Source organism: Pholis gunnellus (genome assembly GCF_910591455.1).
Source record: "Pholis gunnellus genome assembly, chromosome: 22".
NCBI lineage: Eukaryota > Metazoa > Chordata > Actinopteri > Perciformes > Pholidae > Pholis > Pholis gunnellus.
In genome coordinates this window covers 13443304-13459855 of record NC_136549.1, presented here as the reverse complement: position 1 = coordinate 13459855, position 16552 = coordinate 13443304, and the positions used below count along the sequence as shown (strand labels likewise).

Below are 16552 nucleotides of genomic sequence, written 5' to 3'. Positions count from 1 at the left end.
ATGGGACGGACTAATTTGTACACATAAACCCAATGCCAAGAAATGCTTAGGAAAGCAGACTTTTTTTTGCAAATAACCTTAATTTTACTTGCCCAATGAATAACAAAGAAGTTAGATGTAAGATTTACTAAAAAGTTAAAATGTGTACCAAATGTATACCAATTTTACTACATAGCTTTGTTTGTAATGTTAGGTTTAATCTTTACGCAGCCCTGCAATGCGATTTGATTTGCGTCATGACGCAGAAGGCCACGTGACATATTGCGGCTGAACCAACCCGGAAGAACGTAGCACAGAAGCAGCCGTGGAGAATGTTTACGTTCAGTTTAACGCTTGTCCGACAGTAAGTGATCGTTTTTAAGGGTTCATTTCCCTTTTATATTCCCGGAGGACACGGACATGAATGAACTGATAATGTGACTGTGTTCTACAGAGTAGTAGCGTTATGTCCTGACATTTGGGTATTAAAGCAATGGCGGCTGAAGTGAGCAGCTAGTTAACAGTAAAACGAGTTCAATAACGTAGCTAACGTGTGCGTTGTGTTTCAGTCTTCTTAACTAACCTCGCTTTGTATTTAAACACATGATTACTATCTTGTCACCGGTGAAATACCGTAATGTGGTTCATCTAATTCAATGACATTGCTATGTTTTCACACAGTGGGGAAACACAGTACAACAGGGACAAGCTGCTGCAAGGTATGTTGTCTCAGATCTGACTACACGGATCTGATCACACGTGGGTGTTAGAGCATCAGCTGTTAGACGCATTCATACAAACTAACACGTTAATACGCTTGATTAACACTAACTGAGATGGTGTCTGTCTTCCAGGTCAAGGTGTGGACACACCCTTGTCAGAGACGGGTCTTGTGCAGGGTGACGCCGTAGGAAGATACCTCAGAGACATCACGTTCAACAATGTGTTTGCCAGTAACCTCCAACGAGCTGTACAGGTAAATCCGACTTCACACGCAGATTGAGGGACAAATCACTGCACCCCTCCCCTGTCACCTACATAGAGGCTATACACAGACCATAATACACTGAGATGGGATCAGATCATTCCCACAATTATGTAGCGTTGTCGGCACGTTAAAAGGAGTAGTCTTACGATATTGTATCGTCCTGTTAAACCAGTAAAATGTCACTATTGTTTTCTCCTGATTGTGAAGGAAAAGGGAAAAACAGGATGCATATAAAGAACTTTGTGAAATAGTTGTGTGAACATGCACATCTCTGTGGTCTTTGACTCACAGATGCTGACGGTGTATTGATGAACATTTTGGGTTTTTTTGGCACTTTTAAATGTGTTGAGTCAGTCATTTCCAGATTGTGTTTCCTCCAACAGACAGCTGAAATAATTCTGAAGAACAACACTCACTGTTCTGGCACGGCGATGGTTTTGGAGCCGTTACTCAGAGAGAGGGTACGATCGGTTGTCTTTATACTGCGTCCAAATATTCAAGTTTTTAAATGTATGACTACAGCAGTGTCTTTACTGAGCTCTGATTTGTGGTTTTCTTGTTAATGCAGGGTTTTGGCGTCGCTGAGGGACGTCACAAAGATAATCTGAAGAACATGGCCAACGCCGCTGGCCAGTCATGCCGTGACTACACCCCTCCAGGAGGAGAGACTTTAGACCAGGTGAGTCAGACACGTCAGGAGTTATCATTTGGAAACTGATTGTTAAGAAGTTGAAAACAGCCACGTCAAGAGAGTATTGCTTGTGCAACAGTGCCACGTAGTGCCCATTTTGAATATTGCATTTAAAACTCAGTCTGAGGACAGATAAGTGTTGCAAAAGTTAATGTAGTTGACTTTTTAAACTATTGTGTGTTTAATATTTGGAAAACACAAGGCTAATTGATGCGAACCAGATGATCTGGGTAGCGTTGTGTGGGTAATTATATTTAGTGCTTCTTAAATACATGGACCGATTTCTTTTTAAATATTTAGTTTTTTCCTTTTTAATGATAGAAAACATAAAAAAGGTAAATCCTCACACCGAGGAGCTGCGACCAGAAGATTTTGAGCACTTGTGCTTGAAAACTTCCTGAAAGCAATTATCAAAATAGTTGCAGATTTTGTTCATACATTTTTATTTATTTATATACAGTATGTACAAGGACAGAATGATTTAAAGAAAACCGTAGCTGGCAAAAGGAGACTCTGTCATTGGCTGACCGTTGATTCACGCTCTCAAACCTGCTCTGGCTCACTGTCACCTTGCTTGTAGGTGAAGCTGCGATTCAAAAAATTCCTCAAAGTCCTTTTCAAGCAAATGTCGGACGAACACTGCTGGTCAGGACCGGATGCCTCTGCGGGAGCATCAGATGCCGGAGACGCAGCAAACGGGACCGAAGCTGCTGCCTCGGGCGTCGCCGCCGTTGGCTCGGCTGACGATGGCCTCCAGGGAGTGTCGGTCCACGCTCTGGTCGTGACCCACGGCGCTTACATCCGTGTGGCCGTCAAGCACCTTGTAGAGGACTTGATGAGCTCTCTGCCTGCGGGGGTGAAGATGTCCCAGCTGTTTTCACCCTCTCCGAACACGGGCGTCAGCCGCTTCATTTTCACCCTGAGCCAGTCCGAGTGCGGCCCGGTCCTCTCTGATTGTCGCTGCGTCTTTACCAACAGGAAGGACCACCTGGCAAACCTCTCGGTGGCCGTGTAGTGCAAAGGGAACGAAATGAAGAAGAAAAAGGGTTTTATGTATTGTTTGTGTGCACATGTACACAGTCTCTAATGGATGTAATCATAAGGACTAAAGGGGAAATAAGAGGCAAAGACCTCAAAGTTATCACAGGGAGCTGAATGCACCTGGTAAATTATGTTTGCTCAATAATCAATAGTGTTTTACTGTGGACTAAGTCTAAATAAGTGCAGTACTGTATATTCAAACTGTTTCATCATCCTCCCAACTGTAGGCCAGTGAGGACTTGTGTTATTACCTCTTCTATCGTGTCATACCAAAGTCCGAACTATTTAATGTGTTATTGAACGTGTCAATATGTCCGTGCGTGTGGCATTTGATGCGTCTCCTGAGATGCTGCTCATTTTACTTGTGCAATACAACGTGTTTACACTGAATCTTTGAGTTTTATACACGGATATATATATATAACTGAAAATAATACAGGATGCTATTTACACAAATGCTGTGAAACCGTCCAACTCCTTATTGTTCAATGTGTTTTTCTTCTTCCTATTTTTAGAGTCACTTTTTAAATCTCCACTGAGCCTCTCAGCCCATCATGGCCTCATTATCTCAAGCACCATATGATCTATTTATGTTAATACCGCGACGTAAAATTTAAAAACTGTAGGCTTCCTGTTGAAAATACATTCACTTCAAATACACAACAGAATATATCAGGACACAGTGGAAGGAGAGCTTGATATGTAGCAGTGGTGGGAAAAGTATTCAGACCTTTTACTTAAGTAGTAGTAATACTACTGTGTAGAGAGAAGTAAATTCAAAATCTTACTATTGTCTTATTGATGCATTAATAAGTTAAGAATTAGCCTTCAATGTTGCAGGTAAAGGTGGTGCTAATTTAAATTTCGTTATATACTGCTGGGTGGCTTACAATTAAAAGAATATATAATAATTTATTAGTAAGTGAAACTGTCAAATGTAGAGTAGAAGTGTAAAGTACCATAAACTGGAAATACCCGATTAAAGTACCTTAAAATTCTACTACAGTACTTTAGTAAATGTACTTAGTTACATACTAACACTGCGATTTACACATTATTTGTAAAGTGTTTGTGTCATCCCTACAAACTGCATGTATAGTGCATATTGTGCTCATAGCCACATATTGATATACAAGTGAAATATATTTGTTGTAACCAGTGGTTGGGTAAAAACAACACGTGTATCTCTACTGCAATTCAGAAACCATATTGTACTCCACTACATTTGACAGCTTTACTTGTTACTTTATGGATTCTGAGTAATAATACATAATAAATTATAACAAATGTGTTAAGATAAAGATAAGACTTTATACTATTGCTACTTTTACTTAAGTCAAAAACGTGAGTACAGCGTTACCAGCTCACCATGAAGGAAGGGGTCGACATTTTGGGATGTATTAGCGCAGCCTATAGCACAAAGACTTTAAACAAGGCTCTGCCTGAGGGCAACTGAATCCGGTTACCAGCTCTTCTAAAGCAAACTGATGAACACGTTGTATATCGTTGGTTTAATATGTAACAAAACCAAGTGTAAAAACGTCTATTTTACAATTTTACGGTGGGACTATTTCTTGGCTGGGAGCAGTAACTTCCTGGAATTTCCTATGCCCCAAAATGTCGAACACTTCCGTTAACGGGTCAAAGGTTAATGGGTGACAAATTGAACAGTTTGTTCGGGTAAAAATGTCACCAAGTGTATTTTTAGAGTGAAGTGTACCTGTTTCCTAATTAAGCAGAGGAGGTGTGAAAGTGCAAGATATTCAGCTAATGAGTGGAACTGCTCAAAGTTAAACCTGCTGACTCATTCATGACTTCCTTTCAGACAGCTTGTCTTTACCAAATTAGAACACCAAAGCTATAAAAAATAAAAGAAATCACAGCTGTATGAATTTACATAAATAACACACACCACTACACCGGTTTCCTTTATAGTTTATTTGGTCCCAAACACTCCACAACTCCAACTCATACATTCAAAGACAAACCATGTTTTTTTTAATATATACATTTTAACTGTAAAGCCTCCTTATAAATACCATAAATAACAATAAAGGAATGGAATTAAATAAATAAATACTCTTTGGGACTGGTTTTAGTGTTTGCCGGTGGTGCCCAGCACCTGTAAATATCACATAGCAAGAGTTCCAATTTCATATCAAGATTGCTCTAAAAGGTCGTTTACCCTGAAGTTATATTCATTCAAGTCATGAATTAGGCTAGTTTGTACAAATACAGATACATTAACACAGAAAATGCTGTGCTTTTAGTGATCTGTAGTTTTGAAAGGTTTTTGGAATTGCTGTTATAGGTTCAGAACAATAAACAAATGTCAAAACTTCTATATCCAACTCAGAAAACGTAGGGCTTTAAAATATAGGCTAACCTTAACTCTACTAAATGCAACTAAGTATATTCATGTATATATATATATTTTGTGTAAAGTCATGCCTGCCTATAGTTTCACATCAGTAGACAGGGCCTTCAGCCCTCCAGAGGTAGGCTTCTGTCTTGAGATAACATCAACTTCACTTTGAAATGTGGGTTTCTCAGACCAGCTGTTCAAACCTCAATGAGAAGAGAAAAACTAAATAGAAACGTGCTGACTTCTCCGGAGTGTTGGGATTATTAGTTTCTAAAGCTTTGTTTGCATTTGCTAAGCAATTGAATCCTCACTGACATGAATCATGTAGTTCTTCGGGGAAACTAAAGCGTGTTTATGAATAATTGAATGATCTTTCACTGCCATTTCTCATCTAAGCAATAGCTCGGTGTGAGCAAGTGCCACTAACTGTAATGGATGGGGATGGGAAATGGATTCGGATCACTCAGCTTGGCACAAAACCAAGATTTTCTTTTTCTGTAATCTGTTTCTGAGGAGAAAATAGTCAGATGGGACATGAAACTACATTTTTAAATTCCTATACGCTCTATTTGTCACCAAACCGGCTTAGGAACGTTCTGAATAGTCATTTTTGATGAGATGAATTCAGGTAAAACTCGCATCCCTTGTTGATTTATGTTATATCTGCAGTGATCTAAAAGAAACACTAATTTTGCAAAAAGGGGCTGCAGGTCAAGTCTCATTTTTTTTTGTGAATGAGTGATGACTGAAAAGACATTATTTAACCCAGCCACTTGAAAAGCCTCTTATCAGTTTTTTTCTGATATCATGACAAACTACAACGCTAAACTCGCTTTGAGGAAAGTAAATGTATCCTAATCAGTGAAAATCAGCCCATGGTCCCGGTGCTCCGGGGGCTGGCCGGGTTGGACGAGTGCACGTTCCACGGGTCGTGGGTGGACGGAGCCAGCGGCGTCTCCCGGGACACGTTGCGCACGTCATCCCCGATCTCCACCTCCACCTCCACCTCTACCTCCACCTCTAGATCAGCGTCGTCCTCCGGAACGGCCCGAGAGTCCGAGCCCTCCTCGGTCTGACCAAAGTAGACGTTGTGCGGGTCGGAGGGATCCACCACCTGGTTCCTCTTCTCCCTGTGGAGCAGGAGGCGCTCCAGCGGCACCGTGTTCTTCTTGGGCAGGAAGAGGGAGGTCTGCGGGACGTTCTGGCCCGCTGAGAACACCTGCCGGGAGCCCTCCAGGTTGAACAGGATGCCGGTCCGGCTGGAGAAGTACACGTCCCGGTTGTTCTCCAGAAGCCTGTGGTTGAACAGACAGTCGTCTCTGAGGCAGATGGGCTGAAAGACAGAAGGAGAGAGGGAGACAATTAAACTACAGGGAAGGAATATCACATTTTCTTTACAGGAGGAAAGATAATACGTTGTTGTCATTTCCTCAGCTTTTATTTGAAATAATCTCCAAATAGGCTAATGCACTGAATGCTCGAAGTAGATAATGCAGCCATCTGATCCAATGCTATTATTTTGCAAAAACACCAGAATGTTAGAAGAAATCACGAAGGTTGGGATAATGTCCTTTTAGTTCTAGTTCAATGCAGTTTTAATTCCCTACATATCAGTGTGTAGCCTTATTCTATCTTTGTTTGGTATTAACTTTAAATATAACTTCGCTACCATTTGAAGTTTGTTCCCTTAATATCAGTGCATGCATTAAACCAAATCCAATGAATATATTCACGTGTAGACAACAGTCAACTTTGTGCGTAAAAGGATAGAAAGCTGTGTTAAAAACTATGAGTAAAACCCCACAGTGGTTCCAAATATGAAACGTGTATTGTATCTATTTAGGTCAAAGTAGAAATTAGTCAAACAAAGTGTTTTAAAATAATACAATGAATTGATGTTAAGACATTCCATATTTGCGGTACGTTTGTGCGTAAAAGGATGGCTCTTTAAATGTTATAACCGATGCGTAAAACCTCACAAGGGGTTCCAAGATAGATCAACTCAAAAGTAAAAGTTCAGTATGATGGATCGATTGAAATAATAGTAACAAACATCAGAACTGAAAGCAAGCATTGGCTTACCGAGCTGAATGGGTTGCCCTCCAAATCCATACACAAGTAACGGCTACTTTTGACGCCGAGGATGGCGATGCGCTCCCTTGTTTCAGCTTTCAGTAAAATCACACCTGTCAGGAAGAAAGGGCAATGAGCATTGGAGTGTTAAAGATAATACATCATATTGCCACAACCAAAAAAAAAATGTAACGACTAAAAGACGTCTTACTATATGAACTCCTGACTGTCGTTCTGCGCACAGTGCCATCTAATCTGATCTCCAAGTAGAAGTTGTTGAGGTCTGTGGATGTCTGCAGGTGGACATATCTCCTCGGGTTCCCCCAGTTGGATCCAACCAGCGGCGACGGGTTCGGGGCCGTTTCCCCGAGAGGAAATTCCTGGAGTACGGCGAGTAAGATCGCCAGCACAGTGTCCCTCATCCTCAGTCTCCTGTTGACGTCCATCCTGGAGCAAACCGGTGCTTTCCACTGAGAGAGCTGCTGGGAGTTTTCAGATGCTCTGTTGTCCCAAAGTTTGGAGACAGTTCCTATTTAAAGCCCCCTGAATGCCACTCCTGCTCACATCCTTTGCGTCAAAAAAAAAAGAAACTCGCCCCCAAAGCAGATGTGCGGGTTTGCTGCAGCGGAAGGGCCACTTCCACCTCTGCCTGTTTATCCCGATGCTCTTGGTCAGACTGGACTCTTATTTTTGGTGACACGTCTTGAGTCATCCACCTTGGACATTATTCTAAGACTATTTCCTGATGGTCCAACGTTTTGGTTCAGAGGGGAAACATGGTGCAATGGGCAATATGAAAAAAAAAGAAAATAATAAAGACAACAAAAAGAAAGGACATAATGCAGAATCGTTAAAAATTATGTGAATATAAATCAGTAATAAAATATACTGTTAATTAGTTGTGTTTTAGTGAAATTAGTCCTAACTCCAGAATTCTTGATGAAGGAATTAATCAGTGATTAATTGAGCGTCATGTAAAATGTTTTACAGTGTAGTTCAATGGACTGGACGTTAAGTCACAGTTTGAAGTTACTTAGGTTTTCTGTTTTTACGCACCTGCCCAACTTAACATTTTCACCATTTCACCAGCAGAGGGAACCACTGCCTTATTTAGTATAGTTTTACTGGGAAGTCGCATTTAACTGGCTAAACTATTTTTGGATGCTGGAGTTTCAGCATGAAACCCTTTAAACTATATTTCGGTGAAGAACTATCCTTCTTGCTGCACACAACAACTTTTAAACAGCTTCTCTTAAAAAGAAAATCCAGGAAATTAAACCCACTTTCAAATGTCGACAATTAAAATAATCTTCAAGTTTAATTTGCACACAACAGTGATTTTACATGATATCAAGTACTACACTTAAGTACAATTATTTTTCATTTTATGTTACTTTATACTTCTATTCTACGACAATTCAGAGACAAATATTGCATGTTTTACTCCATTACATTTATTTGATAACCGGTTACTTATCAGATTAATAATACAAAATATAATTGACAAATGAAATATGATGTATTAGTATAGATACAAATTAGACTTTTTCGATCCCTTGGTGAAATTCACAAGATACTTTGCAGTAGTAAAACATATGCCTTAAGCATTAAAGTAATTTACACATTAATGCATCAATAATTATAATTCAATGATATAATACATTATTCTGAAATGGGCCATTCTGGATTATGAGTATTGTTTGTATATTTTGATACTAATACTTTAGTAACCTTTTGAATGCAGGACTTTTACTTTTACTTGTATTTCTACACTGTAGTATTGCTACTTTTACCGATAAAACACACATTCACATCAGAGATCAGCTGATCCGACAGAGAGAACAACAACACTTTACCAGCAACCAGTTAAAAAAAAACTTTTATTGTTATCTCAGGAATACAGTGGACTGCTGTGCACAGCACATACGTACAAAAATAAAAGAAAAAACTTTAATATCCTTACTTAGCATTGTCTGTTTTCAGAAACAAATGACTGAAGTTTGTTTCGTCGTAATTTACAGTCATCAGCAAACCAAAACTAAGGCAGAGGGTGAGGTATATGAGAACAGAGATGAGAGGAATAGAGTGGAGACTCACTCCCTTTTAAAGCAGGAGTTTAAAAAAACAAACACATGAAGCACACACCCCTAATTAAGCTTCGGGGCTCAGGCATGCTAGTACATTAAACATGATTTAAAAAAGATATTCCTCCCCTTGAATTAATTCAAATTTGATCTATGATAAGCTGTGGACAGAAAAAAAAAAAAAAAAGACGACAAGAAATCTGGATAACATTTTTTGGTCAAAGCTGAAGGGTGAGCTTTTTGTTTCAGACACAGACCTTCACTCTTTTCGGGATCCAGCTCTATTTCTTGACAGAAAAATGCGAGAAAACTTGTTTACGCTAGTTTATAATCAAGTAAGGTGCCGCCTGCTACAGATGTCAGACATCTTTGATTGTGAGGTTGGCAAGAGAAGTGCTCATTGCTGTGCATGCGCAAAGTTCACTTCCACAGCTTCCTCAGCTGAAAATGCTGAAACAAGTACTGTTTTTTTTTTTTTTGTCGACTACTTCAGCCAAAAAACAAAAGATGGATATTTACTCCCAACAATAAATGTACATCAGTGTGTTTCATGCAGCCTCATCTACAGCAGCAACAAGTCCGTTTGTTTTTTGAAGCTCCCGATAAAATTTGAATCAAAACAAAAAAAGAGAGCAAGAGATTTATCTGTTAGAAAAATACTGTCATGAATCGATCTGTGCTTCATAGACAGTTGAGCAGCAGGTGATACTGATGATGAGAGGTGTTTGGGGTCGGGCAGCGTCCAGCAGCAGCAGCAGCAGCAGCAGCAGAGGGCAGGTCCTGCAGCAGGAGAGGTGAGGCCCTGCGTGACTGTGCGCTCTGCCTGCTCCTCCTCACTGCATTAACTCTGCAGATGTCCCCTCCCCAGAAATTTACCAACACAAGTTCTTGGAAAGGGGAGGGGACAGCATGTTGTGGAGCTGCATTTTAAAAGGGGCGGGGCTCTATACGTTCAGAAAAGGGAAGTAGGGTTGTTTTGCAAAATATCGCAGATTGTGACGCAGAGAACTATAAGAGCTAGCTGTGGTTTTAAGTCGGAGAGCTACTCTCGAGTCATCCGTTCACCAAATCATATTCTGTTTAGGCATAAAATGAAGTGTTTCTTGCGGGGAAAAACTATTTCAAATTCCTATTTCATGGCAACAGTACGACCCATATAGCCGACCACCCTGGCCACTGGGGTTGGGGCCAAGGCTGGTCCGTGACTCTGACCTTGAACTAAAAAAGGCTGAAAGGAGAGGAGGAAGCTCCTGGGTTACAGCTGGAATCCCAAGGTCCCTGCCTGCAGCGGGTGAGGGGGGTAAGGGACGAGCAGAGGTGGGTGGCGAGGGGGTGACAGAGCTCAATGGGGGGGGGGGGGCGCTCAGGTATGTGGAAGGCTGCCTGTCATCCTGGCAGATCCACATTCCTGCAGGGGGTCTGACGAACAACAAAGACAGCAGGGCGGCTTCCTCGCATTCGTCTTTCCTGGATTTAAATAGTCCGGCTACCTCTCCAAACACAAGAACGGATGGAGGCAGCGAGATTCAGGTTTTTCTGGTTAACAGCTGCAGAAACGAGGCGGGTAGATGCACGCTATAAGACTCTCCAACTGAGTGAAGCAAGAAAAACACACTTTGAATATGTAACAAACTATATACTGATCCACGTGATAGCATTGAGGGTATGAAGCATGGCACATCTTCAGCTTTGTAAACAATCTGCCACTATGCATACCAATTCTTAAATGAATACGGCCTTCTATGCCAACGTTCTACCCCTCGAATTGATGAAATCATCCTAAAAATCAACAGAAATGACAACATTTTCTATAGCGTGCATCCAGTCCATCAACTGTCTTTTAGTCCTTCGGGGTGAAACATGATTGGCTCATCCATAATTGCATTTAAAACTCTCTGCCTCCAGCTCCCAACGCCTCGCTGCCACTGCAGTGCTGCTGCAGAGCACACAGACAAGCGGGGGGGGAAGCGGCCCAGGGCACGCACCTACTCCACCAAACACACAAAGATCAATTAAAAGGAACAAAGGTGGGAACGATTCACGACAAAACATTCAGGCACCATCGTCGATGGCTAACTGTGCAACCTGAACTCTTTTTGCCTCGTTCAGGCAACTGCGACAAAAGCAGCGTAAAAAGCTCCTGAATTCTTCTTTTACATTTGCAACTATTTACATTGTTTTTCATTGGTTTCATGGACACCAGACATCATTTTCAGCAGCAGCTAAAGCTTTGCGATTCAAAAACGGCAACCTGCTTCGCTGTAGGAGCTCTGTCCAAGACAACGTGTATATTTCTACTGTGCGCTCAGTCGTTCCTTATGCAAACCGGGTCCAAAAAAAAAAAGTCCTCCATGCTCAGATAGATCAGTATTCCACCCTGTTTATTAGCTGGCGATGCCACACAGTCAAACCTATGGCCTCGTTCCACCGTCTATGGCTGACCGCGCTCTGGTCTCAACCACAGATTGTACATTACTTAATCGATCTAATTATGGAAAAGAAAATAAACCAGAGATAGTCAACCCTCCCACCCCCCACCCCTCTGAGGCCCTCTCCGGAGTGTCAGCCCTATTTCTGACTCCAGCAGGTGTCTCTTACATGCAAGTTTAAGTGGGCCACAAGTGGGAACACCAAGGCACCTTTCATTTCGTGCAGCAAAGGTAGTGCATTTAAGTTTCCCCCACTGCAGGACATTGATAATCGAGCAGGGAGCCATCAAGCGCTCAAAAGGTTTGAAAGAAATCATAAACTTAGCAGATATTTGAGCAGAAGTCCATGCATCCCTTAATCTAGTAGAGTGGTTCTTTGAGGTAATAAAAAGTATTCATTTCACTCTTTAAAAGCACAGGATATAGCTCATCCTCCATCTCAAAAAAGGAAGTGACACGTAGTTCAGTTACAGCAAGCACCAAGGTAAAGTGAGACAGGCAAAGGCTTCAACTCTCCCCATCCATAAAAACAACAAGCAGCACAGTACATATACAAAGATAGCTATCCAAATATACATATGTATATATATATATATATAAACAGAATAAATATTTGTGTTTTCTTTCGCAGTCCATCGGTGTGTTTATCATGACGATGCATTTCTATATTACCTGGAAGAACATCCACATGTGCAAATTACTGAGTTATTGCCAGTTTCTCTCATAGTCGCGGGAGGAAATGTGTGACGGTCATGGCGGTGGTGGCCTTGTTGCCTCTCTTTGCGCGGCCATGCTTGCTGAGGGCGATGTAGAAGCCCTTGTAAACAAAAGACTCATAGGCGTTGTAGTTGTTGGGCAGCATAGTCTCCTTGAACTTGCACTCGTCCACGAAGACTCTCTAAAAATGCCAAAGAGAGCGAGAGAGAGAGAGGGTCAAAACATCTCATGGCAGACACAGGAGGAACATCACAACGTGTGCATGGGTTCAGCGTGACCTTTTGTTTGGAAAACATTCTGCCTAGACACATTATAGAATAGAAGTTAACACATTGTAGTTCATAAAATGCATATTTCGAACCATATTTGGACCAAATAAATACACTTTTATATCATTTATTACAATCATAAGGCTAGGGCAGGGTATAGTTTGATTGAAGTTTCAATACCAACTTCAAAACAATGATTTATATACCTCAAAGTAAGACATTGAGTTTCTACAAAAACCCTTTTTGTAATTTAACGAAAGCAGCTCAACTTATCAAATGTTAAATATTGATTAAACACAAGCAAACACAACAAGTTAAACACGCACAAACAACCGAAATAAAAAGCCCAAAACTGGCAAAAATCGTATTTAAATGAGACGCTGTCTTATCAAAGAGTAAGAAGAAATGGCTAGATTTTGTTGCCAAAAAGGTATTGAGCTTTGATGACCAGACCTACATAACGTTCTTGTATCGTTCATTGTGAAATTAAAATCCAATATTGACTGATTACGTTTATTAAGGTGTTTCACGTGTGTTTGAAAAGACCCACTGCATGATTTGATGTTGATTGCTCCTAAATACACATGTACTGTGTATTTGTGAATATCACATACAAACCGTTGCCCTTTTTTGTAATCAAAGACATTAACTGGCCTACTTTTAAAGACAGGCCGTCGCTAAGCTAAACGTTTTTCCTGCTGTTGGTTTAAATCATGAAATGTTGACTTATTGTTTGACTATTGTCAGATTAATGTTCACTGGAGGGTTACGTTTATTATCTGCTTTGATGAACTTGGTGAGGAATAAACTAAATATATATATATTTTAAAAAGTACAGATACTCAAGTAGAGTACTTTACTTAATTATCTCCAGTTTGTGATACTTTATACTTCAGTTCCACTACATCTCAAAGAAAATATGTACTCTTTTACTCCATTACATTTATCTGTTATTTTGCATGAAAACATATTAGTTATTAAAATATGATGCATTCAAAATCAAACTACACATATGTGTGTAAATTAATTACATTTTGCATAAACATTTAAATAATATCGACTATTATTCACTGACTGGGGTCACTCCACTGCAGTACTTTCGATATTTAAATCACAATTTGTTGATAATACTTCTGTACTTTTACGGAAGTGTTGAGTACTGGATCTTTACTTGTAATTGAGTACTTATACTGTATATTGTGGTATTGTTACTTTTACTCAATGGTGGAAAGTTACTAAGTACATGTACTCAAGTACTGTACTTAGGTAGTTTTTTTATTTGTGCTACTGTAAACATCTACTACACTAGAATTCAGAGGCAACTATTGTCATGTCTTACTCCTTTACATTCATTTTACAATTTCACTTATGCTGCACATTGAGATTAATAATTCAAAAAGTAATCAACAAATGCATTATGATGTATTATTCTAGGTAAATATAAGACTCAATTGCTCCTGGGGGGGTAAATTCACAAGCTACAGCAGAATATAAAGTAATCAAATGTAAATATTATTTATTGTGAAATTAGCCAATGAGTACTTTCAGTATTTTTATGCTAATACGTTTGTACTTCGACTAAAGTAAAAATGCAGGACCTTTACTTGTAACTGAATATTTTCACACTGTAGTATTATTAAATAAAAGATCTGAGTTCCTCTTCCCCCACTGACAGATTCCGACACAGAAACCCTCCTATCATCAGAGCATATTAATAACACAACAGTGCCCATAAACCCACGGATGCAGCAGCTACATGAACTCATCTTACACTGAGCAGGATGTGTGTATGTGAGTGTGTGTGTGTGTGTGTGTGTGTGTGTGTGTGTGTGTGTGTGTGTGTGTGTGTGTGTGTGTGTGTGGAGAGAGTTGCGCACAAGCGTACCGTTCCGTATAACCTTCCCCTGCTGTTCATTGCGACAAACAGCTCACTGCTCACCCCGAACATGCTGATCACTCCTCGGTCCACGGTGGAGATCTCTATTAGACCTAAAGGAAACACAACGTTAGGGGAAAGCAAAGACAGTGTCACACTGCGACTGGGGGACAAACTCGAGTAAACTGGCCTATGCAGCAGCGATGGGTGTAACCTTGCAGGTGCATTGCGACTGGATGATGCTCTCTCTGCTCAATTAGCCCTTTGGAGCAGTCACCCCACTTGCAGTTTAAACAGTATGAAGAGTGTGTAGTTTACAGTGTGCTGAGGTGGGCTCCGTGTGCGTGTCCTGCTGCAGCGGGACGCGGGGTAAAAATAAGTTGGCGTCTAAACTGGGTCCAAGCATTCATGTCATGTTTTTGGCTTGGGAGGATATTTCGCACTGCACGGATGTAGGGCTAGGCGCACTGTTTTTGCCTTCGGAAACTTTCAACCATGCCGACACCTCTTATTAAATATCATGCAATCAAGACAAGTGACCCGCTTTAACTTTTTTTTTTTTGCGCATAGGGTTACGCTCCAGTGCTTTGCCGGATGCAACTCACTGTATTGGTTCTCATTGTGTGCACCGCTTATCCTGCCATCCGGGAGCACCTGCAGGTGAAACCCAATGCCCACGTTGCAGTACAGTCGCCGCACTCTTTTGATGCCCTGCAAATAGTCACTCTCCCAGTTCAGCTCCGATTTCCCCCCAGTTATACCCAGATAGGAGCGGGAGAAGAGTGTCTCCCACTTCTTTTCCAATAAAGTCGCATTAGTCCTGCTCGGAATCGGATATGATGAAACGATCCCCCAGATAGAAGTCCACAGTACAAGAACTGCTGGCAGCGTCCAGTGCGTCCTGGCCCCGCTGGACATGCTGTAGAGGCACCTTTGCGCAATGGCCATCCAGTTTACCTTTGGGGCACGTGGTCAAAGTTACCTGCCCTATAAATGCAACTCTTCTTATGTTTTGTCCTTTGGCATGGTGGTGGTAAAGGCTTGTTTTGGGATCAAGGCAGATCAGGGCCCCATAGCCCGAGATCTGAGCAGGAGGAGAGAGACGGAGTTCGTCGGAGCTTGAATTGGTGCCGTTGACGATGATCATCTTTCGCCGCTCCGCGCCTCTGTACAGGCAACGCGCTGGTCGTGGAGGGGACACCACTCACCGCAAAACCAGCTCACCTAGCCAACGACTCTCACATCCTAGTATGACATCACTGTGACTTCACGGCTACACCCCCCCATCAAAAGTAGGAGATGGGAGGAGGAGGAGGAGAGAGAGTTACAGGACCCCAGCAGCAGCAGCACTTCTGATAGCAATGATGGGGGGTGCTGCACCTTCACACCAGCGTCGAACAAGCCAGAGGGAATCAGAAGAAGCGTTTCCCGTGGTGATTTTCAAAATAAAACCCGTATCTCGCACAAGACTCTTGCACAAGTGCTCTGCATCATCTCGTCTCCCAAAACTATCAACCCTAAATAAATAAACTACACATTTAAGGAGAAACCTAAATAAATGCTTACATACAAAGCAGGATCAGTCATTGAATGGTTTAATGAGCATGACAATTATGTGAATTATAAGCTATGGCTTCCACAATTTAAAGTTTAAGTTACATCTTATTAATAATTAGTTTGTCATCGAACAGGACATTTAAAAGAAAAATTGAGTAATACAAATACAATAAGCTAAAAATAATAGTCATGAATAAATGACCTTAAATAGCATTTAAGCAAAGTTCAAGCTAAATACTCGGGGGTAGAACAAAATTGTAGTTAAAAGTTTATCAAATGAGCTGAAAAAAAGCAAATAAACGCAATGGCTGCGACTAACTTAGATTTATCTATTGATTCTTATTCCGTTAAATGAGTGATTTGTTTATATTTTATAATGTCATGAGATAGTAAAAAATAACATACGAGGCTGATGCGGCGTCTTAAAACTGCTTTTATATTGTAGCCTACAACGAGCAATTCAAAGTACAGCTTAAAAGTCAA

The 16552-nt window shown here is 40.9% G+C and overlaps 3 protein-coding genes across 4 annotated transcripts; 1 reads left to right on the top strand and 2 right to left on the bottom strand.

Moving 5' to 3' along the window:
• Window positions 1-274: 274 nt before the first annotated feature.
• tigarb (TP53 induced glycolysis regulatory phosphatase b) lies at window positions 275-3424 on the top strand. Of its 2 annotated transcripts, none has more exons than XM_079183777.1 (6): window positions 275-343; window positions 661-698; window positions 834-955; window positions 1351-1428; window positions 1536-1646; window positions 2239-3424. In XM_079183777.1, the coding sequence occupies exons 1-6, from the start codon at window positions 312-314 to the stop codon at window positions 2671-2673; spliced, it is 816 nt and encodes a 271-aa protein (XP_079039903.1). In that variant the 5' UTR covers window positions 275-311; the 3' UTR covers window positions 2674-3424. The 2 variants fall into 2 exon arrangements, with proteins under 2 accessions (XP_079039903.1, XP_079039902.1); XM_079183776.1 differs by having other exon boundaries at window positions 320-343; window positions 661-738.
• Window positions 3425-5932: 2508 nt separating this feature from the next.
• Window positions 5933-7583, bottom strand: fgf23 (fibroblast growth factor 23; the record flags this gene model as incomplete). The annotated part of the gene is made up of 3 exons (XM_079183783.1): window positions 5933-6397; window positions 7147-7250; window positions 7349-7583. 3 exons carry the CDS (start codon window positions 7581-7583, stop codon window positions 5933-5935), a joined length of 804 nt encoding a protein of 267 aa, XP_079039909.1.
• A 4227-nt stretch (window positions 7584-11810) lies between these two features.
• On the bottom strand, window positions 11811-15836 carry LOC306714154 (fibroblast growth factor 6-like). The gene is made up of 3 exons (XM_079184108.1): window positions 15118-15836; window positions 14522-14625; window positions 11811-12548 (listed from the first exon to the last, which is right to left on the bottom strand). Exons 1-3 carry the CDS (start codon window positions 15458-15460, stop codon window positions 12372-12374), a joined length of 624 nt encoding a protein of 207 aa, XP_079040234.1. The 5' UTR covers window positions 15461-15836; the 3' UTR covers window positions 11811-12371.
• Window positions 15837-16552: the final 716 nt, after the last annotated feature.

What these genes read in the sequence shown, in the direction of transcription:
- tigarb (XM_079183776.1), top strand. An exon ending in AGCCGTTACTCAGAGAGAGG is followed by an intron (nt 1,429 to 1,535) that starts GTACGATCGGTT and finishes TTGTTAATGCAG; the next exon opens with GGTTTTGGCGTCGCTGAGGG. An exon ending in GAGGAGAGACTTTAGACCAG is followed by an intron (nt 1,647 to 2,238) that starts GTGAGTCAGACA and finishes CCTTGCTTGTAG; the next exon opens with GTGAAGCTGCGATTCAAAAA.
- LOC306714154 (XM_079184108.1), bottom strand. Translation starts at nt 15,460, where the DNA reads ATGGCCATTGCGCAAAGGTGCCTCTACAGCATGTCCAGCGGGGCCAGG. An exon ending in ACACAATGAGAACCAATACA is followed by an intron (nt 14,626 to 15,117) that starts GTGAGTTGCATC and finishes TGTTTCCTTTAG; the next exon opens with GTCTAATAGAGATCTCCACC. An exon ending in GGGGAAGGTTATACGGAACG is followed by an intron (nt 12,549 to 14,521) that starts GTACGCTTGTGC and finishes TGGCATTTTTAG; the next exon opens with AGAGTCTTCGTGGACGAGTG.